This window comes from Stenella coeruleoalba (genome assembly GCF_951394435.1).
Source record: "Stenella coeruleoalba genome assembly, chromosome: 20".
Lineage (NCBI taxonomy): Eukaryota > Metazoa > Chordata > Mammalia > Artiodactyla > Delphinidae > Stenella > Stenella coeruleoalba.
In genome coordinates this window covers 30994703-31019046 of record NC_137166.1, presented here as the reverse complement: position 1 = coordinate 31019046, position 24344 = coordinate 30994703, and the positions used below count along the sequence as shown (strand labels likewise).

The 24344-nt window shown below is 35.5% G+C and overlaps 1 protein-coding gene across 17 annotated transcripts in view; it reads left to right on the top strand.

Annotated features, from left to right (window-relative positions):
* Window positions 1-22075, top strand: part of CHD9 (chromodomain helicase DNA binding protein 9) — a 243873-nt gene extending 221798 nt beyond the window's left edge. For 11 of the 17 annotated variants that reach the window (XM_079907092.1, XM_079907090.1, XM_079907094.1 and 8 more), the window contains 8 exons: window positions 495-658; window positions 1407-1679; window positions 2417-2585; window positions 7067-7206; window positions 7516-7737; window positions 12575-12703; window positions 16216-16320; window positions 18614-22075. In XM_079907092.1, the coding sequence (XP_079763218.1) occupies window positions 495-658; window positions 1407-1679; window positions 2417-2585; window positions 7067-7206; window positions 7516-7737; window positions 12575-12703; window positions 16216-16320; window positions 18614-19492 (2081 nt within the window). In that variant the 3' untranslated portion in view covers window positions 19493-22075. The remainder of the gene's footprint in view (window positions 1-494; window positions 659-1406; window positions 1680-2416; window positions 2586-7066; window positions 7207-7515; window positions 7738-12574; window positions 12704-16215; window positions 16321-18613) is intronic. The other 6 variants (XM_079907081.1, XM_079907085.1, XM_079907082.1 and 3 more) reach the window with 5 other exon arrangements.
* The last annotated feature ends 2269 nt before the right edge of the window (window positions 22076-24344 follow it).

The following is a 24344-nucleotide window of genomic DNA, read 5'->3' as shown; positions in this document are numbered from 1 at the left end:
ATGAGTCAACATCAAGTGGACACAGGAGCCACTGTGATACCCACAAGAGTGAGAATCTCCTGTAACAACTCCAGAAGCATGACTTTCAGGGTTACCACAAGGGACATGCCCAATTATGAGAGTCCCCTCTTTAGAGAATGATAGCCTCCCCAGCAATATTTGTGTTCTCCCAGTCCAGATACAGTTTACCAATCAGGAGTTTATGTATTTCCAGGGAAACAGACCTAGAGTGTTAACCATGGTTCAAATTTTCATGCAGAAAGGGATGTTTTGTTAACCTTTTTTTCCTCAAACTCCTTTATGCCACTTATTGTGCTTTTATTTCAATTTTAAAAATAATGAGTACTTTATTGTATTCTAGGTGAATTTTTTTTTACTTCTAACTTTTCATTTTCAAATATATCTGAATAATTATATAGGATTTGAAAAGTATATGTAAAATTGTGTTATGCAGTCTTTTTAAAACAATTATAATTGGTTATGATTATTCTTAGCAGAAGGTACCCCTCACGTGAAAGCCTATGATGAAGAAAGCGTTGCATCACTGAGCACTACCCAGGATGAGACCCAGGATAGTTTCCAGATGAACAACGGGACCCCAGAGTCTGCTTACATCCTGCAAGGTGGATACATGCTGGCAGCTTCGTACTGGCCAAAGGTAAATGAGTAATTTCTTGCTGGAATAGGTCATTTTTTGAGTATTTTTCTATATTTCTTTAATGATAGATATTATGTAGTAAAAAAAAGTCACTTATATGTAGAATGACATTTTGGTGTTAGCATTAAAAGTATCAAATATTACTATCAAGTAAATTAGGTCTACTTAAATGTATGTGTTTCTCAATATAACCCTAGAATATTTAGAAGAAAAGATAATGAATGCTTATGTTCACATACAAGTTAGTATTCAGGTGCTACTTTATGAATTAAGTGCTTTTAAGTGGGTCTTCTTGAAGAAATTTACCAAGCCAGTTGTGACCTAGAAAAAAGGTTCATTTAAGTACATGTACATATAGTGGTGGAAGTTCAGATTGGATTAAGACAGTTCTTCTTCCAGTATGTGACTAGGCTAGTAGAAGAGTACTTACCTTTAGGAGTGAGGTTGGGAAATAAATGGGAGAGGAGAGAACTCTTTACAAATCTTATGTATACTTCTGAGTTGTTTGAACTTTGTACAAGGAACCTGTGTTACTCTTATAAAAACAAAAGAACAGAAAAATATCTTTATAGTATAATATTTTTTAATGTCACCAATGGGAATTTGTATAGAATTGTAAATGTATGTGAGAATATGTATGCATACCAAATACACATATGTTGTACCAGGGTTAAATCCATCAAGGCTGTGATCCCCAAAGTTCTGACTCAGTTATTAAAATTATCCTTTGATGTTCATGCTTTTCCAGGACCGTGTGATGATCAACCGGTTGGACAGTATTTGTCAAACAGTCCTGAAAGGGAAGTGGCCTTCAGCTAGAAGAAGTTATGATGCCAATGCAGTGGCTTCTTTCTATACCACAAAGCTGCTGGACAGCTCTGGCGCAGCTACAGAATATAGTGAGCCCAGCGTGCCCACTCCTGCAGGTGCTGGCGTTAAAGAAGAACACGATCAGTCAACACAGATGTCAAAGGTGAAGAAGCATGTACGAGAAAAGGAGTTTACAGTGAAAATCAAAGACGTATGTTTATTTTTATTGCCCTAGGACCTGATTGCGATTGCGGTGTGCAGCATGCTTTTCCTGCAAATGGCTGCCTGCTCTTACTCTTACTTCCTTCACATACTTGTTTTCTGGCATTTGGATTGTTTTCTTTTAGATATCCAGGTTATTAAACTTGAATATTCTACTAGAGGAATCATCATTAAATATGTTTTTCTACCTATACTTCTGAAAATAGTCCTTCTGCAGATCAAGATGCTTTCTTAAACAGTCTGACAATTTCTTATTGTTTGGTTCTTTTATATAGTATTCACATGGTATGTCAGTGCACTTCCTGTTTTAAACATTTAGCATGCCCTGTTATCAGTAACATTTTATTGTTCAGTATGATTTTTGAAGCTAAATTGATTACTCAGTGTCTAAAACATGGGTAATATCTTCTAATATGTCATGTGAATAGTGTACACAGAGACATAGGTCAGAAGCTGAAAGGGTTACAATGTGCTAGTCACATGAAAAGCTCGGTTTTGCTCAGAAAAGTATATGTAATACCTGGATGTTTTTCATTTAAGATAGAAATTTTAATATTCATTATAGTAATTGATTAAATGTTTTTCTCCAATTGATGTATGAATAAGAGAACATGATTAACTTTTCAGGGTTTTTAACCTCACTTTTTCTAAGTAAAAGATTTCTCTCAATATACTACGAGTTTTTTTTTAATCATTTCTTTCTTATTAATGGTGTTTGTTTAACAGGAAGGTGGTTTGAAGTTGACATTTCAGAAGCAAGGGCTTGCTCAGAGAAGGCCATTGGACAGTGAAGATGGTGCTCTAGGGCAGCAGCAGTACCTCACTCGACTTCGGGACCTTCAAGGTGCGTCAGAGACCAGCCTCGCCAGTTTTCCAAAATCCATGCCAATATCAGGTGAATATGCTAGTAATCATTGCCTCAGCATGCAAAATCATTTGCAAATCCTTTTTTACTTACTCATAGGATACTTACGAGAACCAGATTGTTACTACTTTAAACAGCCCTCCTATTATTAGAAAGCTCTAATTATCACAAAATTTCTTCTTATTTGGAAGCAAACTTTGCCTGCAATTGGTTCTTCTCAGTGACTGAAGTTCTGTCTTCAAAGGCCTCAGAGAATTAACCTAGTCCTATGTCTGCATGATAATCTTAACATTCAGAAAACAATGATCATATCTCCCCTTGGGACGATATTTTGTACTAACCTTTTGACCATTTGAATCAACAAGTATTTATTGAATACTGAACTGGTGCCCTGTGTTCTGTGCTCTCTAGGCACTGAGGAATCCATCCATAAGCAGTTTTTTTATTTTGTTGATGTATCTAGTTGTACTTTAATTCTTTCTGTGTCCCTCTTAAAGTATGCTGTCAAGAACTGATAATTCTAGTTAAGAGCAGCTGAGTCTTAAAATGTATGGACCACAGCATACTAATCGTAAAAAATGTAACTTTTCAATTAAAAGCAGGTAAGTGACTGGAATTTCCTTTATACCTCCATATACATAAGGCTAAGGACTCTATTTCAGTATTCTACTAAATTCGTTTGCCATATAATAACTTGTAAACATTTCAGAACTCCTGTGCCTGTGTACAATGTGTGGAATTGCTGAAGTTTGGGAAAATAGTGCTTTATTATAGGTGTTAAATTGATTGCTGTTTCCAGTTGCTGCTCTTACCGCTTTCTAATTATAAATTATAATTAAATTATAAATTAGAGTCATCAGACTTACTTTTGTCTCTTATGGTTTCATTAACCATTCAGTGTAAGTCTCCAATTACTGGACTTTCAGACACATATGAATGAGCCACAGTTCTCTTACTGAAGTATAAATCCCCCAAATTGTGATTTACAATGGCAAGGAGCTCTTTTTTTCGTGAGAAAATGGGAAGAGATGGGGAAGATAAGCTCTGGGCTTTTTTGCCCAACCTAAGTGGGTTTAATAATACCACTGCTTGTACCTTGATAAGTCCGTAACTCTATAAAGTGGGATTGATACATCTATCATCTGAACATTTTACTGCTATTGCAGCTGAAGATTTTACAGTTTTTGCCTATAAGTAATTCTTTGGTAAATAATACTGTTTTAATAGTATCAATAGTAATTATAACACTAATTTGCACCTATACCAAATATTAAAAAGCCTCAAAAACATTAAAACTAGATAGAATTATCTTAGAATTGTATCTCATCCATCTTGATAATTGCAAATGTGAAATCTGTTTTTGTTTTTGGCCGTGCCATGTGGCATGTGGGATCTTAGTTCCCCAGTGGGGGATTGATCCCTTGCCCCCTGCATTGGGAGATCCGAGTCTTAACCGCTGGACCACCAGAGAAGTCCCTGTAAATGTGAAATCTAGCTCTGTCTTCCTACATGACTCTTAGGAAACCTGCTAACATTTTTTAACCTTTTTTTGTTCGCGAAGTGAGGAGTTGGGGTCAACGGAGAGGTAGCATTGTTAGGTGGATTAAATAATATATGTAAAGTGACTAGTATGGAAATTGGCACATAATTAGATGCTAAACAGATGTTAAAATTAGGTTTTAGAATTAGATGCTCAACAACTGGTATTATAATTCTTCATATTAAGCCCTTTTTATGTTTGTATGGGCACCCCCGAATTTTATCTAAAAGCTTTGAGTGAAGATACATCATATAATGTAAATTAATTAATGAAGGACAGTAAAATAGCATAAATTATAAGAGGACAAAACTAAAGAGCCTATTCCAGAAATCACCTGGAATAGTACACAAAAGATGGTAGAGCCAAACAGCCTGGATTTGAATTCTGTCATTTAACACTGTTGTGACATTGGGCCTGAGACATAATGTTTCTGATCACATTTATAAAATGGGCTTAATACCTCTGTGTTTTGTTTGTTTTGTTTTTGGTAATTTAAGAAAACATTTGTAAAACCTAGTCCAGAATATGGCACCTAGTAGGCATTCAATAGAAAGAAGGTATTTTTAATATTGTTGTAATTACAAATCTAAGATAAAGACAACACAGGCTTTATAGAGTAGACTAGGTTAAATTTTCCATTTTGGATTCTAGGTTAAAATAAATCCGTAATGTTTATTAAAATCACTCTCAAAAAGAAGTCAAGGTAGCTGGGTTTGTTGTTGATTTAAAAAATGAAAGAAGTCAGGGAGTATATAATTTGCCAAATTGGGTATGTTTACAAATGATCAAGTAGGATTTCTTTATAAATACATAATTTGGTGTGTTATACTAATGTTTTTCCATAGATAATTGTATTAAGTACTTTTCTTTTTATATAGCACTGGGATAGCAGTAAAGGGAAAGTGAAAGAAACTTAAGACAGTCTCTGCCTTTCAGTTGCTTGGTAGACTAGACCCACATGTTAAAATATTAGACAATACGTTAAAAACAAGATAATATATCTTGCTACACAGCATTATAGTTAATAAATATTGGAAAAGAGAGAAGTCACTGCTGTCTAGAGACTTAGGCAGAGTCCTGTGGAAGAGGCAGAATTGAACAGAATTTATAAGAGGAAGATTAGATAATGGTTTTTCTGGAAAATGACATTGAGAGAGAGTCAGGGAATAGCGTGAACCAGAGACTTGATGTTGGGAAAATTGTATGGTTTTAGGATAAGACTGACCTAGCTACTGTTTAAATTCTTACTGGAGAGATATTTGTATAAGGTCAGAGACTGCTTAGCAAAGGTAAATCTAGATTATGGGCAGCATCAAAAAGTGAGCTGGGGAGGGGATTGGGTTGGTGGTCAGGCAGGAATGAGGCTTGATGTAAGGCATTTCATTCATACTAGAATAGGAAGCCATGAGAAGTTCTTATAAAACAGAATAGTACTTTTAAAAGTAATATTTTAGGAAAGTTATTCTATTATTACAGTTAAAATGTACTATAGTGAAAGTATTTTCAAATATTCATAATATTTTTTTAATCTGATTTTAATGAAATAATGAAAGCTGTTCTTTTTTAATAATGTTATGTCACATTCCTCAGTGCTTTCATATGCAAAAATAATTTTTACTCATTGTAATTAGTTATTCCTTACTAATTATGAATTAAGGTATTTTTTGTAACTGAGATGTGAGGAGAGTGATTTCCATAAGATTACACAGCCAACCAAAGGGAAATGTCTTTTAGGGACACACAGGACTTGGTCAAAAATTCTCCTTGAATGATTGAAAATGCATTTCTCGCTACAAACTGTGAACCATTTTAAGCAAACATCTCATTATTAATATTTTCTTTTATAAGAGTGTTCTAGATTACGTACTCTTTAAGGACAGGAACTGTGTCTTACCTTTGAATCATCATAGTGCTTTGTACATAGCTGTTTGATAAATGTGTATTTATTTATTAGGAAAAAAATGAATGCGTGGTACTGTTTCATTCATACCTCTTACAAACATTTTTTAGTGAGTGCCTACTGAAATGAAGAGTGAGAAGGGTCAGTTTAATTTGGCAAGAAACAGTGGTGGTCTTAAAGAAAATACCTTAAATAGGCTGGGGCAGGAGTGGACTGTGGGAATTGAGGAGTGAGGTTGTCATGAGAAAGGGGAGCATAATAGCAACCAACTTTTCAAAAGTTTTGAAAGTTATGAAAAAGCTGAAAGAAGTTTATTTTTTATTTGAGTTGGGCCATGTTTTTAAGTTGATAAGAATCTAATGTAGAGTAAGATATTTTGGCACAAAAAAACAAAGATAAATGATAAAACAAACTTTTAGAAAAAGTAGGGATTAATGGGTTCAAAAAAGGGGGAAAGGTTTGTCTTGTACATGAGAAAGGCATGGTTCTTCCTCGAAAAGGGGACAAAAGAAAAGACATGTGACTATCCAGGGGAAAAATTTGAGGAGACAAGTCAAAACTTGAAAGAGACCTAGATTACAATTCTCCTGGTTTTTAAATGAGAAATGAGGTGGTATTTTTAATCCAAGAATTGCTTGATTTTGTCTGACTGCTTGTAAAATAAGAACTAAATTTCTATGTATTTTTTTAAATAAACTTTTTCTTTGATCATGAGTATCATTACAAGCATTAATTATTTATTTTATTCTATTTTATTGGAGTATAGTTAATTTACAATGTTATATTAATTTCTGCTATACAACAAAGTGATTCAGTTATACATATATATACATTCTTTTTCATATTCTTTTCCATTATGGTTTATCACAGCATACTGAATATAGTTCCCTGTGCTATACAGTAGGACCTTGTTGTTTATCCATTCTCTATATAATAGTTTGTATCTGCTAATCTCAAACTCCCACTCCATCCCTCCCCAACCCCCGCAAAATGTCTATGTATTTAGAAAAGTAGTTACGTTTAATTTAAGAACTAGATTTTTATCACTCTTTTGCATTTTTAATTTGTTAGGTACTCCCATTCAGTCAACCCTTGGTGCCAATGGAGTTTTATTAGACAACCAGCCTGTAGTCAAAAAAAGGCGGGGAAGGAGGAAGAATGTAGAAGGTGTTGACATCCTCTTTTTCAACAGAAATAAACCACCTAATCATGTAAGTAAAGTAATGCTTAAAAACTACTGATCCTTGAGTCCAAAATTCAATTCTCGTAAATATACATATTGCTGTTTGTGAATGTTTTGTAGAATAATAAAGATAAGTAGAAAATTAGGAGTATATAGCTTTAGATTGTATCTCAGTAGAATCCAGCACTGGCTAAGATTCATGAAAATTTTAAATTTGAAAGATTTAGCTGACCTTTAAACAACTTTTTTTTTCCTCTTCAAAAAGAATTGCTTCATTGGACCAAAATCAGAATGCTAAAGCATGGAAATAAAATTGTCATTTGATGTTTTTCTACAGGTTACTTTAGGCTTAACCACCTCACAGATTTCTACAGGGATAAATCCAGCACTATCCTATACTCAACCTCAAGGAATTCCTGATACAGAAAGTCCCGTTCCAGTTATTAATCTTAAAGATGGGACAAGACTTGCAGGCGATGATGCACCGAAGAGAAAGGATTTGGAAAAATGGCTTAAGGAGCACCCAGGTTATGTGGAAGATTTAGGAGCTTTTATTCCTGTAGGTGATGCCTTATAAAACTTGGTATATTTTACTTCTATGATTGGTCACACCTATAATGATGAAGCATAAATTCTCACCCACTTATGTGTTCTGCCCAAGATTTAGGAAAATTAGCAGAAAAAAATAATGACTATCTTTCGATACAATACAATATCATTTTCCATTTTTCCATTCTGCATTCAATAAGTGTTTAAGTAATAAAAATCACCTCTCATATACAGAGTACTATCATAGACCCAATGAATATTGTAAAGTTACAAAACTTGCAATCTTTTCCCACAAATAGTTTGTTTTAAAATAATAAAAATAATAATAGTAAACATTTATTGAGACTTAGCTGTGTGCTTGGCTTTATACTTAGCATGGATTACCTAATTTAACACCCCCTAACTTTATCAGAATGGCATCATTATAACTTTATAAAGAAATGGAAATACTGAAATTTTAAATATTGGGTTGGCCAAAAAGTGCCTTCGGTTTTTAAGTAAAAATAAAAGACACATTTTTCATTTTCACCAAGAACTTTATTTAACAACATATTCACCATTTTGTTCCACTACCTTCTGCCATTTTTCAGGCAACTTCATAATTCCATCTTCCCAAAACTTTTTATCTTGTTGAGCAAAGAACTCTTCCAGGTGCCTTTTATAGTCTTCCAAGGAATTGAAGTTTTTTCCATTAAGAGAATTTTGTAAAGACCAAAATAAATGGCAATCTGAAGATGCAATGTCTGGTGAATATGGTGGATGAATCAGAACTTCCCAGCCAAGCTGCAACAGTTTTTGCCTGGTCATCAAAGAAACATGCGGTCTTGCGTTATCCTGATGGAAGATTATGTGCTTTCTGTTGACTAATTCCGAACACTTTTCATTGAGTGCTGCTTTCAGTTGGTCTAACTGGGAGCAGTACTTGTTGGAATTAATCGTTTGGTTTTCCAGAAGGAGCTCATAATAGAGGACTCCCTTCCAATCCCACCATATACACAGTATCACCTTCTTTGGATGAAGACCAGCCTTTGGTGTGGTTAGTGGTGGTTCATTTCGCTTGCCCTACGATCTCTTCTGTTCCACATTGTTGTACAGTATCCATTTTTCATCTCCTGTCACAATTTGTTTTAAAAACGGAACGTTTTCATTACGTTTAAGTAGAGAATCACATGCGGAAATACGATCAAGAAGGGTTTTTTCTGCTTAACTTACATGGAACCCAAACATCAAAGCGATTCACATAACCAAGCTGGTGTAAATGATTTTCAACACTTGATTTGGATATTTTGAGTATGTCCGCTGTCTCCCGCGTGGTATAATGTTGATTGTTCTCAGTTAATGTCTCAATTTGATCACTATCAATTTCAACTGGTCTACCCGACCATGGAGCACCATCCAGCGAGAAATCTCCGGCACGAAACTTCGCAAACCACTTTTGACACGTTCGATCACTCACAGCCCTTTCTCCATATACTGCACAAATATGTTTTTGTGTTTCGGTTGTGTTTTTACCTTTCTTGAAATAATAAAGCTTAATATGCCGAAAATGTTGCTTTTTTTCTTCCACCTTCAGTATTAAAATGGCTACGCAAAAATTCACCAATTTTGATAAGTTTTTTTTTTAAATGCACGCTGATATGACAGCTGTCACAATACAGTCTAACGAAATTGTTTCGAATGAAGTTAAAGACAACTAAGTGCTACTAGAGCCATCTTATGGAAAACACCAAATGAACCTTTTGACCAACCCAATAAATAGTGCAAGGCCACACAGCTAATAAGTCTTAAATCCACTGTTCAAACTGCTACACTTAAGATCTCATAAGAATACACCTTCTGGTTCTTGTCAGATGCATGGTTTATATTAGTCAAAGAGGAGAACAGATATATTAATATGCATTTTTCTTATCCTCTGAAATACTTTCTACTCACTACCTTATGGGCATATGTCTTTCTTACTCATAGAAATCTATTATTTAAGTTTGTAATGCTTTACTGTCAGATGCTGATGTACCAAATTTTGTATCAGTCTCCCTTGATGTTTCTATATATTTTAGAAGGTAAAAGAGTAATGGCATATCCTCTATACAATGAAGTTAGTGGGTTTGTTCTATCTGCTTCCATTATGAAGATTAATTGGATAACCCATTGAAGTCGTCCCCTACCCCATGAACTTCTTAAGGGCTGTCCTATTCACCTTGTATCCCCAGGACTTAGCACGTAATTCCTGCTACAGGGGATGGTATCTAGCTCCTTGTAAATATTTACTGAGTCAGTGATTTAAAAAATTAAAAATGAAAGTCTTTTGGAAACTAAAAAGTGCTATATAAAGGTAAAGTGATTGTTATTTTATTAACAAAAAAATTCATTACCTTATTTTTTCATGCAAAAGAACCACAGAAGCTCCAGTCCCTAGAATGTGACTGTAATATATATTTTTATATACTTGTATCTGTAATACATATTTAGTTTAATATTTTACATTGCTATTGTCGTCCTCAAGAGATAACCTGGTAGTCTAAAATAGGGAGCCTCAGTCTTAGCTTTTGAATGCCTTTCATATCCCTAATTTTTTCAAAAGATGCCACAAATTCTCAAATAAACTTTCTGTTAATTCTTTTGATTTAAAAAAAAAGCACCAAATAAAGCTCTTGTAATTATGAGGGGAAGGGTTGTCAGTAAGGTGAGCAATCATAAAATGAGTATTGCAATTCTAAAAATAATGAGAATTGTTAGTTTAACCCTATACTTATTAACATGTTAGAAAATACCATTTATTCAGTCAGTAAATTTTTATTGAGCAACTATTATGTGCTAGTTACTATTTAAAGGGATTTAGGATAAAACAGTGAACAATATAAAGTTCTTGCCCTCATGGCAGTTATACTCTAGTCTCTGAAGATTGTCATACCTTTCTCTTTCCACTGCAAAGGAATCTTTATTACTTTTTTTTTTTAACTTATAGGAGTTCATCGTTTTCCCTGCAAATAAACCTTTTGTCCTAATTTTTATATAACTTTATTATTAAGATTTTAAAACATTGTTATAAGTAGCATTTGTTGGAGTACAGAATACAAGATAACAACTGGTATGATTTCCAAGGGCACTTTACATTAATGGTATATTGGATCTCACACTTTGCTGTGGTATCTCTACAACAAAATGATCATAACGTGGTATATGTACTATACCAGTGGTATGTATAAACTGCCATGGAAACTGATAAAAGAATAATTACTCTGCCCAAGCAGAGTATCTGGGAAAAGATAGAAAATAGAGCTGACATGACTGGTGGATGATAAAAGAATAAGTAGGCATTTGACCAGGTTAATACTGGTCAAATGCCTACTTATTCTAGGCAGGATAAGAGGAGGATACTCTAGGCATTATAGAACAATTATGAAGAGAGTCTAAAAAGGATATAGTCATAAAACAGTGACTAGTCTGATATTCCAGAGTATGTGAGGGAATGAGTGGGGTAATAGTAATTGGATAGAAAAGATGAATTCAGTCCAGGCTATGATGGGACTGGTATGCCATGCTGAAGAGTTTGAGCTTTAGTCTGTTGGAATTTGTAATTGTTTAGAAATGACTACAGACATCAAGCCTTACTTTGTTAACAGTTGTTAACAGAGGTAAGCAGCATGGTTTGATAGAGTTTTTATTGCCACCTGCTAGCTGCATGACCTTGAGGAAGGTATCTTCTCTGAGCCTTGATTCCCATTTGTAAAATAAGAATAATATCTTTGGGGGACTTCCCTGGTGGTCGAGTGGTGAAGACTCTGTGCTCCCAACGCAGGGCGGCCCGCGTTTGATCCCTGGTCGGGGAACTAAGATCCCACATACCGCAACTAGAGAGCCTGCGTACCGCAGCTACTGAGCCCGCGTGCTGTACAGCCCACCCGCGCACTCTAGAGCCTGCACGCCGCAATGAAGACCCAGAGCAGCCAAAATAAATGAATACATTTTTTTAGAAAAGAATAATATCTTTGAGTATTGTGAGGATTATGTGAAAAGAGATAAGAAAGTTTATTAGTGAGATGAAGAGAAATGAAAGCCACTAGTACACATATAAATGCTATCAGAGCACTGAGAAAATCTGATGTTTCACGTGAAATTCATCAGGAGAAAATGTAAAGAGGAAGCTCTTCCAGCATTATTGATAACTCCTTCAAATAACACTCTAGAAATACAGTGATCTTTGAGGGCATTTAAGGAAAGAACTAGCAATGTCCTCCTCATTTCAGGAGCCTACTTTCATACAGAAAGATAATACTGATCATTATTAATAATTGCCTTGAATAATTTTTCAAATATATAATTTGAGGAAAAGGTTCATGTAACATTGTCTTATTCAGCATTTTTATTAATAAATATAAAAATATTTAAACCTTAAATATTTTTAACATATAGCTATGGGGTAAATTCTTTAATATGATATATTGAAGATATGTGATAGAATATATATGATATAATATAAATCTTCAATATGTAATATACACAGTTGACCCTTGGACAGTATGGTTGTCAGAAGTACTGATGCATGCCACCCCCACAGCCAAAAATTTGAGTATGACTTTACAGTTAGCCCTCCGTGTCCTCAGTTCCGCATCCCTGGGTGCAGTCAGCCATGGATCGTGTAGTCCTGTAGTACGTATTTATTGAAGAAAATCCACATATGAGTGAGCCTGCACATTTCAGACCCATGCTATTCAAGGGTCAACTGTATTAATATATCTTATCTATAACGTATCTTCAATTTTATATGACTAAATTTCTTGGATCAGCCTATTTGTACTAGTTGCACAGTTAGATTTTCAAGCCATTCCTTTGTCCATGTATTTTAGAGAATGCAGCTCCATGAGGGGAGACCCAAGCAAAAAAGGCATCGTTGCAGAAACCCCAATAAACTAGATGTGAATAGTCTCACTGGAGAAGAACGTGTTCAGCTGATTAACAGAAGAAATGCCAGAAAGGTATTTATATATTTGTTGTTAATTTTTCATGTTGATTCACTGCTTAAGAGATCTCTAGAACACTACTTCATTATGCAGTATTTTCTAACAGACCTGGTTGGGTTAAATGTAGAAGATTTGTGGGAAAAGACATGGACTACAATTTTATGCAGTCTAATTTCAAATCCCACATCTTTGTCTAAGCTGTTGAATGAAATAAGCAAGTTAGTTTACATTATCTGTGCCTAAGCAGTGGCCCTGAGCAAGAGCACTACATGTAAGTCAGTGGTTCTCAAAAGGGGGCACTTTGTCCTCCAGGTGACGTTTAGCAACGTCTGGAAACATCTTCGGTAGTCACAACTTTGGAGTAAGGAGGTGGGTGTTGGGGAGGTGGTGAGCAGGGGAAGGATGCTAGTGACATCTAGTGGATAGAGGCCCGGAATGCTGCTACACCTCCTGCAGCACAGGGGCCAACCCCTACAACACCAGTCCAAAATGTCTGTAGTGCAAAAGTCGAGAAACTGTTGAAAAGGGGACACTATTCTCATCATGGCCATTATAGATTTATATATTTATCACGTGATTTTCCATCATTTGGCTGTTAAGTGCCTCGTTCTATCAAAATGGGCATATTACATAATTTTCTGATAGATGGAAATAAAATGTCTTAAACAAAGGTACCTTATACACTAATAGTATCCCTGTGTTTACCTTCTTGCTTTATTGATTGATGAATGGTAACAGTCAGGTTTTTCCAAAGTCTATTTCTGAACCAAATGCGGCTCAACATTTGTTTTCCCAAATTGTGTCTGTTTTATGTTTGGATTGGTATATGTCTCTTTTACCTCCTAAAGTAAATGATAGAACACTTGTGGCACCCTTTTGTAAGTTCATAGCTTTGACATTTTTATTGTTTTCTATTCTGATGAGCAAGCAACAAAATAAGTAAGAAAGAAGAAATGGCCTCAGAGTAAAAACAGCAAATTTCTCATTGAGTTCCTTCACTCACAAATTAAATTACCCTACATAGGTCACATTAATTCCCTAGTTCTGTCTTGCTCTCTATTAAATGACCTCACTGCTAGTATAAAAATACATGAACTCGGGCTTCCCTGGTGGCGCGGTGGTTAAGAATCCGCCTGCCAATGCAGAGGACACAGGTTCGAGCCCTGGTCTGGGAAGATCCCACATGCCGCGGAGCAACTAGCCCCGTGAGTCACAATTACTGAGCCTGCGCGTCTGGAGCTTGTGCTCCGCAATGGGAGAGGCCGCGATAGTGAGAGGCCCGTGCACCGCGATGAGGAGTGGCTCCCACTTGCCGCAATTAGAGAAAGCCCTCGCACAGAAACGAAGAACCAACACAGCCAAAAATAAATAAATAAAATTAAATTAAAAAAAAAATACATGAACTCATTTGACTTTCTCAGAAGAAATATTGAAATTGGAAGAAAACTACTTTTAAAATAACAATTGTCTTAATATTATCGTATGCACTAACTCATTAAAATTGATACTGATTTTTCCCCAATTTTGTAGAGATAGCTTATTCAGCTTTTGTTACTGCTTTAAAGTGATGTCATAGATGTATTAGGGGAAGAACAAGATGACATTTTAGTTGCATTTTACTTAATTTTATGCTTGCATAGATTGTGTTACAAATCTTTGCACTTCATCTTATAATGAAATTAGCATTTCTAGATATGAATAAATTTCTCTTAGCCAGTTTTAAGGAAATGGAACCATTTTTTAAATTTTTACTTGTTAGGTTTAACATTAAACACCCTAAATTTTATTTTTCATTGTTGGTAACCTGATAAAAGTCCTGTTCATTTCCTTTAGTTTGTAGATTTCTTTATTGTTCTGAGTTTCTAGAGTGCAGACTTGAGGATTGATCAGTTACTAAGGAAAAGATCCACTTGCTGAATCCCCATAAACCATACAGAGGGCCTCCAGTTTAAACTGGAGCTTAATGAAGGTCATAATAAAAAGGAGATGGCAACAGAAACTTGAGAGGCTAAGTAAAGATTATAGGAAATACTAGATAAGAATACCTATAGGTATTATAACTAGCCATATTAAACCCTGTCTATATCCTAACAAGATATAGTATGTATTCATTCAAAAAGGTGTGGAAAAAGGAGTTATTCAAGAAGTGTCTTTAGACTCCAAAGGAACATTAAATTGGTAGGTTCAAATCATTTAAACATTTAAAGGGATATGTATATTTTTATACTTTTAGGGTATCAGTTTACATAATAGATAAGTGCATGGGCTTTTGAGACCTGAGTTTGAAAGCTGATCCTAACACTTACTAGCTAGCTTTAGGCAACTTGTATAACTTCTCTGAGGCTTAGTTCCTTCATTTGAAAAATAGAAATAATACTTTCTCAAATGGATGTAGCGAGTACTAAAATAAATTATGTACTCTAAAGTCCTTAGCACAATAGTTGGTAATATGATAATAATAATAATAGCTTATATTTATTATGTGCCAGAACCTTTGCTGAGGCACTTGAATTATCTTCATAAAACCCTATGAGGGAGGTGTTGTTATCTCCATTTTGCAGATCAGAAAACTGAGGTTCAAAGAGATTTACTGATATACCCTAGTTCATGTAGGTGGTAAGTCTGACTCCGAAGGGTATACTCTTAACTAGGCTACACTGCCTACCCAACATAGTAATTTCACAGTAAACGGTAGTTATTTATTTTACTGTTCCAGTAACTCAAAAACATTTAAGGGACTTCCCTGGTGGCACAGTGGTTAAGAATCCGCCTGCCAATGCAGGGGACACAGGTTCGATCTCTGGTCCAGGAAGATCCCACATGCTGCGGAGCAACTAAGCCTATGTACCACAACTACTGAGCCTGCGCTCTAGAGCCCACGAGCCACAACGACTGAGCCCACATGCCACAACTACTGAAGCCCGCACACCTAGAGCCCGTGCTCCGCAACAAGAGAAGCCACCACAGTAAGAAGCCTGCGCACCGCAACGAAGAGTAGCCCCCGCTCGCCGCAACTAGAGAAAGCCTGCCCGCAGCAACAAAGACCCAATGCAGCCAAAATTAATTAATTAATTTTAAAGAAAGAAAGACATTTAAAATTTACATTAGCACATGTTTATATAGTATATTAATAGTTCTTGTGGATTGTGGTAGTCCTTTTTAATGTAATAAAGATTGTCAAAAGTGGTTCAACGAATACATGTGTTTTAAAAAAATAAACTCTGGGGCTTCCCTGGTGGCACAGTGGTTGAGAGTCCGCCTGCCGATGCAGGGGACGCGGGTTCGTGCCCCAGACCGGGAAGATCCCACATCCCGCGGAGAGGCTGGGCCCGTGAGCCATGGCCACTGAGCCTGCGCGTCCGGAGCCTGTGCTCCGCAACGGGAGAGGCCACAACAGGGAGAGGCCCGCGTGCCGCAAAAATAAATAAATAAATAAATAAACTCTGTACAGCACAGAATAAAAGCAAGAAATGTCTTCATATTTAATAGTGCTTTTAAGTGTCCAACGATCTGTTTTTCATTTATAGGTTGGAGGTGCCTTTGCTCCCCCTCTGAAAGATTTATGTCGGTTCCTGAAAGAAAATACAGAATATGGAGTAGCTCCTGAATGGGGAGATGTTGTTAAGCAGTCTGTGAGTATTTCATAAATAATAATTCAGACATCATTTTTAAAATTAGATGCCATTTAATTATAACTTAGATTAAATTTTAAGAATTAACAAAATAGGGCTTCCCTGGTGGCGCAGTGGCTAGGAATCTGCCTGCCAATGCAAGGGACACAGGTTCGATCCCTGGCCCAGGAAGATCCCACATGCCATGGAGCAACTAAGCCCATGTGCCACAACTACTGAGCCCATGTGCCACAACTACTGAGGCCCACGCGCCTAGAGCCGACGTTCTGCAACAAGGGAAGCCACGACAGTGAGAAGCCCATGTGCAGCAACGAAGACCCAACACAGCCAAAAATAAATTTATTTTTAAAAATTAACAAAATATTCCAAGAATATGTGAAGGTATTTTTTAGTTCATAATTTTTGTTTTGCAGAATATGTTACAGATTTCTCAGATGCTGTTGAGTTAGAATGCAGCATCAATATATGCTGATTTGTGTTTATTTTAATCTCTAAGATACTATTTGAGCAATACCACAATGAATAGTCAAAGATACTGGGCGGCACGGGCGGGATTCTCTGGCGGTCCAGTGGTTAGAACTCTGTGCTTCCATTGCATGGGGCATGTGTTCAATCCCTGGTTGGGAAATTAAGGTCCCATGTGCTGCACAGCGTGGCCTAATTAATTGATTGATTGATTGATTAAAAGGCATATTAAGAAAACAAAGATGGGGAAAGATATATATATGTAAGGTTATTCATCATAATACAGTAATAAAAATTGGGAATATACCAATGGTCCATCAGTATATTGAAAAACTGCAACTATTTTAAAAATTATATCTTAAAAGAACATCTAATGACAAGGGAGAAAAAGTTCACAGTGTTGTTAAATGGAGTAGTAGTTAAGCTCTTGGAGTATCAAAGCCTAACCATGTGGTAAGTGCTGAATAAATAATAGCTATTATGTCTACAGGTGTCTAAATAAAAAAGACAGGCAGTAAACCTATGTTCAGTATGATTCTATTTTTTTTTTTTTTTATTTTAGAAAAGAGGTGAAGAGAATTGTAAAATCTGTTTATATGCACAAGGGGAAGATGGAAGCACACATCCTGAAATGTTAGCAGTGGTTATCTCTGAACAGTGAAACTATGGATGATATTTTTATTTGTATTTTTTTGTTGTCGTGTTTTCTGTAGTGAACCCTAATGCTTTTGTAAAGAGAACAAATAAGTTGATCAGTTCAAAACAAAATTTTAAAATAGTCCCATGAGAGTCTTTTAAACCACTGTCTAGAGCTACAGTGTCACAAATGGTAGCCACCGGGCACATGTGGCTATTGAGCACTTGAAATTTGGCTAGTCTGAAGTAGGAGGTGTTGTAAGTGTGAAGCACTGTTTCTGGATTTTGAAGGCTTAGTTTGGAAAAATGAATATAAAATATCTCAATAATATTCATAGATGACATATTGAAATGGCAGTGTTTTTGTTATGTTAAATAGACTATATTGCTAAAATTTGTGTCACGTATTTTACCTTTTTTTAATTGTGGCTACTAGAAAATTTTAAATTACATACGTGGCTTACATTGTTTCTATTAGACAGTGCTGGTCTAGTGGTTCTAAACTCCTAAAACTTTTAGGAATTTTCGTTCATTTGTTTGTTTTTTACTTCTAGGAGTTTTGAGCCTGAGAAAATCATGGGAGAATTTCAAGAAAGTAGCATAGGTTGCCCTCCATTGCCCTGGACTTGGTGCTTCCCAGTCTGCAGGTGCTACTGCTGTTCTGAGCCAAGTGATTTTTCCCCCCTGTCGATTATCTTTTTCGGTTTGGCTCTGTCTCCTTTACTCCCAAAGTGATAGTCAGGAAAGAGTCATATGAAGCATCTCATTTTAATCTTTACTTACTTCTTCTGTCCTTTGCTTATTGTTCTTCCAGATTAGAAGAGGGGCACTCCTTTAGTCTTCTAGAGCAATGGGTGATGTGAAAAATGTAAGGGCATGGCAGTAGTAACCCTCATGAAAAAATTTCTTCGGACCTTCTGTTTTCCAGAACTATTCTACTAACTTATGCCTCACAGTGTAAAAGAGGGCCAGAGACCTCTTTCTGCCCTCTTAAGATAAAATGAGAAAAAGAGCTGTTTCAAGCCACTACTTATACTAAGATGAAATTGGGTTATCTCTCTCGTAATTGGTTATATCAATACAGAATAAGTTTATGAATGATTACCTATTTTTAATAGCTTATTTGTATCACAAACTAATAGCTATTGATTTTATTTGAAAATGGTTATTATTGATGGATTTTTTTTTTTAGGGATTTCTTCCAGAAAGTATGTATGAACGTATTCTCACTGGTCCCGTTGTGAGAGAGGAAGTAAGCAGGCGAGGGAGACGGCCTAAAAGTGGAATTGCAAAGGCCACTGCAGCAGCAGCAGCTGCAACTGCCACCAGTATTTCAGGCAATCCTTTATTAGCCAATGGATTACTTCCAGGTGTGGACCTCACAACTCTTCAGGCCTTACAACAAAACCTACAAAACTTGCAGTCACTGCAAGTAACTGCAGGGCTGATGGGAATGCCTGCTGGCCTTTCTTCTGGAGGAGAAGCTAAAAACGTGGCTGCCATGTTCCCCATGCTGCTGTCAGGAATGACTGGATTGCCAAATCTGTTGGGCATGGGAGGACTCCTGACAAAGCCTACAGAATCTGGAACAGAAGAAAAAAAGGGAAATGACTCTACGGAGCTAGAAGGAAAAAAAGAAAGGACAGAGAGCCAAAATTCAGAGAATGGTGGTGAAAGCTCTGTGTCAAGTTCTCCTTCAACATCCTCTACTGCTGCATTAAGTGCAGCTGCAGCTGCCAACCCGTTAGCTCTTAACCCACTATTACTATCTAATATACTTTATCCAGGGATGCTTCTCACTCCAGGCCTTAATCTTCATATTCCAACTTTGTCCCAGTCCAATACTTTTGATGTACAGAAAAATAAAAACAGTGACTTAGGCTCATCTAAGTCTGTAGAAGTAAAGGAAGAAGATTCCAGAGTTGGAGATCAGGAAGACAAAGGGGGAACTGAACCGAGTCCTCTCAATGAAAACAGCACAGATGAGGGTTCAGAGAAAGCTGATGCTTCATCTGGATCTGATAGTACACCATCGTCATCTGAGGATTCAGATTCTAGTAATGAAGACTGATTCCCAGACTGCACTTAAATTATGAACTGATTTTGGATTTTTTTTCTTTAATTATTAATTGTAAATACCCCAGTGTTGAGTGCATCAATAACTTACTGACTGAACATTTCAGTTATTTGTTTAGAAGTGCAAACTGCTTTCAGAGACGTTTTGCATGTAATATTTCTTAAGATTCATAAGTTTCTGAACTCGTATGTACTATCAAATACATAAAGGTGTAAAATTACAACAAAAGGCATTATAATTTTGTTGGGGGTTAATTTTATGAAAATTATGCTCAATAAGAGTTGTATATTTAATATATTTGCAGTGAACACAGAATACTTTATGCATATTACTGATTTAATTTGAATATAGTTTTACAGCCTCCTTGACACCTATAATTTACAGATCAAAACTCAGCAATAATTTGGGCAGCTAATGAATGTCATGAAAGCTGTAGAATCTACATCACCATCCATTGCTTTAATTACATGAAAATGCTCTAGTGTTGTGATGCACTGCTGATATTTCCAATTCAGGTACAAGTGTGTTTTAAAGAAGAAATAAGTTTCCCAATCAGCCAATTTAACTGGCTACCTGTTACCTCAGCTGAGTTAGTTTAGGAAGTTTACATTCGTTTCTAATTCTATACTTGTTTTCAGGGGTTTTTTAAACACATCCTATATATCATGTTAATCTGGCAAGAAATATGACTTGCTTTTTGCTGAGCTTAACTCTTAAAATCAGTAAAGTCATGAAATAATCCTGTGTCATGTAACTTTGGCACCCTCTAGACATATTTAGTTTCAGCTCTTCAAAGTTTGGCCTCCTATTAGAAATAATTGTCTCAGATGAGTAATGTCTGTTTCCAGGGTTCAGAAAAGGCAAACTCATGAAATGCCACTGAAAAGAACTTTCAACACAGCATACTTCATGTAAAAGAAATTGTTTGTTTGCTTTATTTGTGTAGATTTCTATTTGTGTTTTACGTCATGGAAATATTCCGGAATTAACAGATAATAGGGTAAAGTAATATGCAGATAGTCTCAATTCATTTTGAGTTTCTACGTATAAGCAAACTAAATGTTGCCCAGAATCAGTGTTGGGTTATCAGTTTATATTAAATATACTGAGTTGCCCATTTTGAAAATGCACTTTGAATAATCTCAAAAAAATATACGTTACTCCTATGAACCACAAAAAATGAAGCCAAAGGCTTCTGATCAATTTCTTAGAACCCTTTACCATGTAAAATTTGTCTGTTTGATTTGTGATACAATTTCTCCTGCTAAAGCTGCTATTATTCTGACAAGGTAGAGGTCCAGGTTCACCTTCATATACATTTAAAGCAATTAGAACTGAATTGGAAATAAAATATCATTTACATCCTAAGGAGAGACAAGTGTTAGCGTTTTTCTGGTACTTAAAAATAAGTCAGTGATAAAGTTTGCGAGGGGAAAAGTACCCCACTTCTCTCCCAGAGAAAAAATAACTTTTAGTATGTTTTGATGGAACTCTATTGCTTTGTCATGAATTAAGCAAGTATATTGGATTTTCCAAGACCTTTACCAGTAAATTATGTTTCTGTATGTAAAATAACTAACCCCTTATTAGAGAGACAGTGTTATATGTATTTACAAAATTATATAAGTTCCATTGGGATTGTATTGATTTTTGTATTTTCCCAAAATAGTACTTTGAATTGATAGTCCTTTATGCAATGTCTTAGCAATAGTCACTATAATGCCCTTCCAGGAGAAGTGGGTAGTAATTCTTCATCATGAAAATGATATATTACATATTTAGTATCTTCCCTTTGCAGTATTGCACCTTTGTTTAACTAGAATACACCTATGAGATAGCCAAAGTTTTTCAAACACAGTTAACTTAGTTTGCCGGTAAAGTATTTCAGCACCATCCACATTTCCCTTCTCTCCCCCTAGTTATACCCACATGATCTTCATTCCTTTCTGTCTCCAATTTAAAATAAAGGGGAAAAAAGCCCTAGATCTTGTCACTAAAATCTAATTTATATCAAATTTATGAGATAAAGTATTTTCCTAATTATGATCAAATGAATTTGGTTAACATCTTAGTGATTCTCTTTCTATGTAATAAGGCAGTTGCAGTTTTCAAAGCATTAAGGCTAGTATTAACTTTAAACATTCTCTTGGGTTTCAAGACACTTCTATCTAGTACTGATTGGGGAAAAGTTGTCCAGCTATCAGCTTAAAAAAACATGCAAACATGGTTGTGTAAAGTTAAGGGTTATAAGAAAAGAAATCAGTAGAATTACATAATACTAAAGTTGCAGTTGAAAGGATATCCAAGTATGTGTTGGTAGTTACTAAAAGAATTATAGCTGTTATTGCCTTGTATTTATAGCCCTTGTTTCAGGTTTCATGATTCAAGTCTTAGTCCAATTTTTCTTTTGGACATTGCAATATTTACCAGTTGTGTTTTGTGTAGTCTGAATTTGCTTTCTGTAGTTGAGCAAACGTCTTAAAAAGTCATTTGTAATTTATTAAATTACTTTCTATGATGTTCTATAGAGCAAATGGAAGTTTAATTATTTTTTATTAAACATATTCTTTGACTACCCATGATGTCAGCCTCTGTACATGACAATGTGTTTTTATTTTTATATATAATTTATCTTATTCCAGTTATGAAGGAAACCATAGTCATAAATCTTTAAAAGGAAAGTGGAAGAATTTTTAAGAGACAGAAGTTGGCTATAATTATATCCACAATATTATTATTTCCCGAAGTTTTCTTCCCCTGGACCTTTAAAAATCCCGAAAGACCCAGAGATATACCTAACCTCTTAAAGAAGTCCATTTTGAAGATCAGTAATTATTTTTTCCCTTGGTCTTAGAGACTTTCCTAATTCATCACTGTTGTTTGCAGTGTTTTTTTAATAAATATGAAAGAAATTTGTTTTTCCTCAAACTACAAAAGTAGAACAGTGGAGTCTCATCACCCCTCATTTAACTTGAACACATTCAACTATACTGCCATGCTTTAGAAAACCTTTCTTTTTTGTAAAATATACTAAACTAAGTCAACAGCTTCATCTGGTGCTCACCCAGAGGATCAGTAATATGTTCCACTGCTGGAGGAAGAATTGGCTGTGTTGGATGATTTTGAGAGAAGATACACTATGTATAAAATGATGTATTCTGTATATTTTGAGCTGTAGGAGGGGAAAAAGTGGTTTGGGGGGAGAGTAATTTTTGACTACAAGTAATGTTCACCTCATTCAATAAATTAAGAACTTAATCTCTACATAAATGCAACTTCAGTACAGTAAGCTATTTATTTTAAAATGCAGAAAAACAAAAAAAATTTAAATCATCCATAAACCCACCCTGAAATACTGTTCATGTAGCTATCCAATCTTTTTATATGTATGTTATATACATGTAGTGGGTTGAATAGTGTCCTACAAAAATGCATGTCAACCCAGAATCTCAGAATGTGGCCTTAATTGGAAATAGGATCTTGGCAGATAAAATTAGTTAAGATGCAGTCATACTAGATAGGGTGGGCCCTAAATCCAATGACTGTTGTCCTTATAAGAAGAGGAGAGGACATAAGAAACACAAGGGATAGGGCCACGAGGCAATAAGCAGAGATTGGTGCTGTGCAGCTACAAGCCAAGGAACACCAAGGATTACCAGCAACCACCAGAAGCTAGGAGAGAAGCATGAACAGATTCTCCTCCACAGCCTCCAGAAGGAACCAGCCTTGCCAACACCTTGATTTTGGACTTCTGGCCTGAACTGTGGTAGAATAAATTTCAGCTGTTTTAAGCCATCCAGTTTGTGGTAATTTGTTACGTTAGCTTTAGGAAACATACATTTTCATATTAAATCAGTACTATATGGGACAATATTGGCTGTTTTGCCTTTAATATACTGGCCTCTATGTCAGTAAGTATCTTGCAATGTGATTTTTAATACGTATATTGCCCATACAGGTGTAATTTATTTAACCAGGAACCTAAAAATGGACATTTGAGTTTATATATGCATTTTTTGTATCCATCCCTAATGATTTCCTTAACCCCTAGAAGTGAAAATACTTCTGTTTTTAAGGCTTTTGATTTGTGTTGCCAGTGCCAATGACATTAGTAACAATTTCTACTATTAGCAGCATACATTTTGTGCATGCTCATTTACCCCAAATTCTTACCAATACTGTGTATTGCATTTGAAATCATCTTTGCCTTTACTAACAGGCAAAAATAACATCTTTTTAAAAAACTGAAGTATAGTTGATATACAATATTATGTATGTTACAGGTGTGCAATATAGTGATTCACAATTTTTAAAGGTTATACTCCACTTATAGTTATTATAAAATATTGACTATATTCCCCATGTTGTACAATATATCCTTGTAGCATACTTCATACACAGTAGTTTGTACCTCTTAATCCCCTCCCCCTATATTTCCCCTCCTCCTTTCCCTTTCCCCACTGTTAACCACTAGTTCTCTATACTTTTGAGTCTGCATTTTTGTTAAATTCACTAGTTCGTTCTATTTTTTTAGATTTCACATGTAAGTGGTATCATACAGTATTTGTCTTTGACTTATTTCACTTAGCATAATACCCTCCAAGGCCATCTGCATTGCTGCAAATGGCAAGATTCCATACTTTTTTATGGCTGAGTAGTATTCCAGTGTGTGTGTGTGTGTCTCCACATCTTAACATCTTAATGAATTTTTAAATCATTCTTCCTTTTTCTTAGTAAAAAATAAGACAGGATGTTATAGAAAATCATGGGGAAGAAGAGAGGAGAAGCACAAAATAAACAACCCATAATGTTGAATACTCAGACATAATTTTTAACTTTTGGGTCA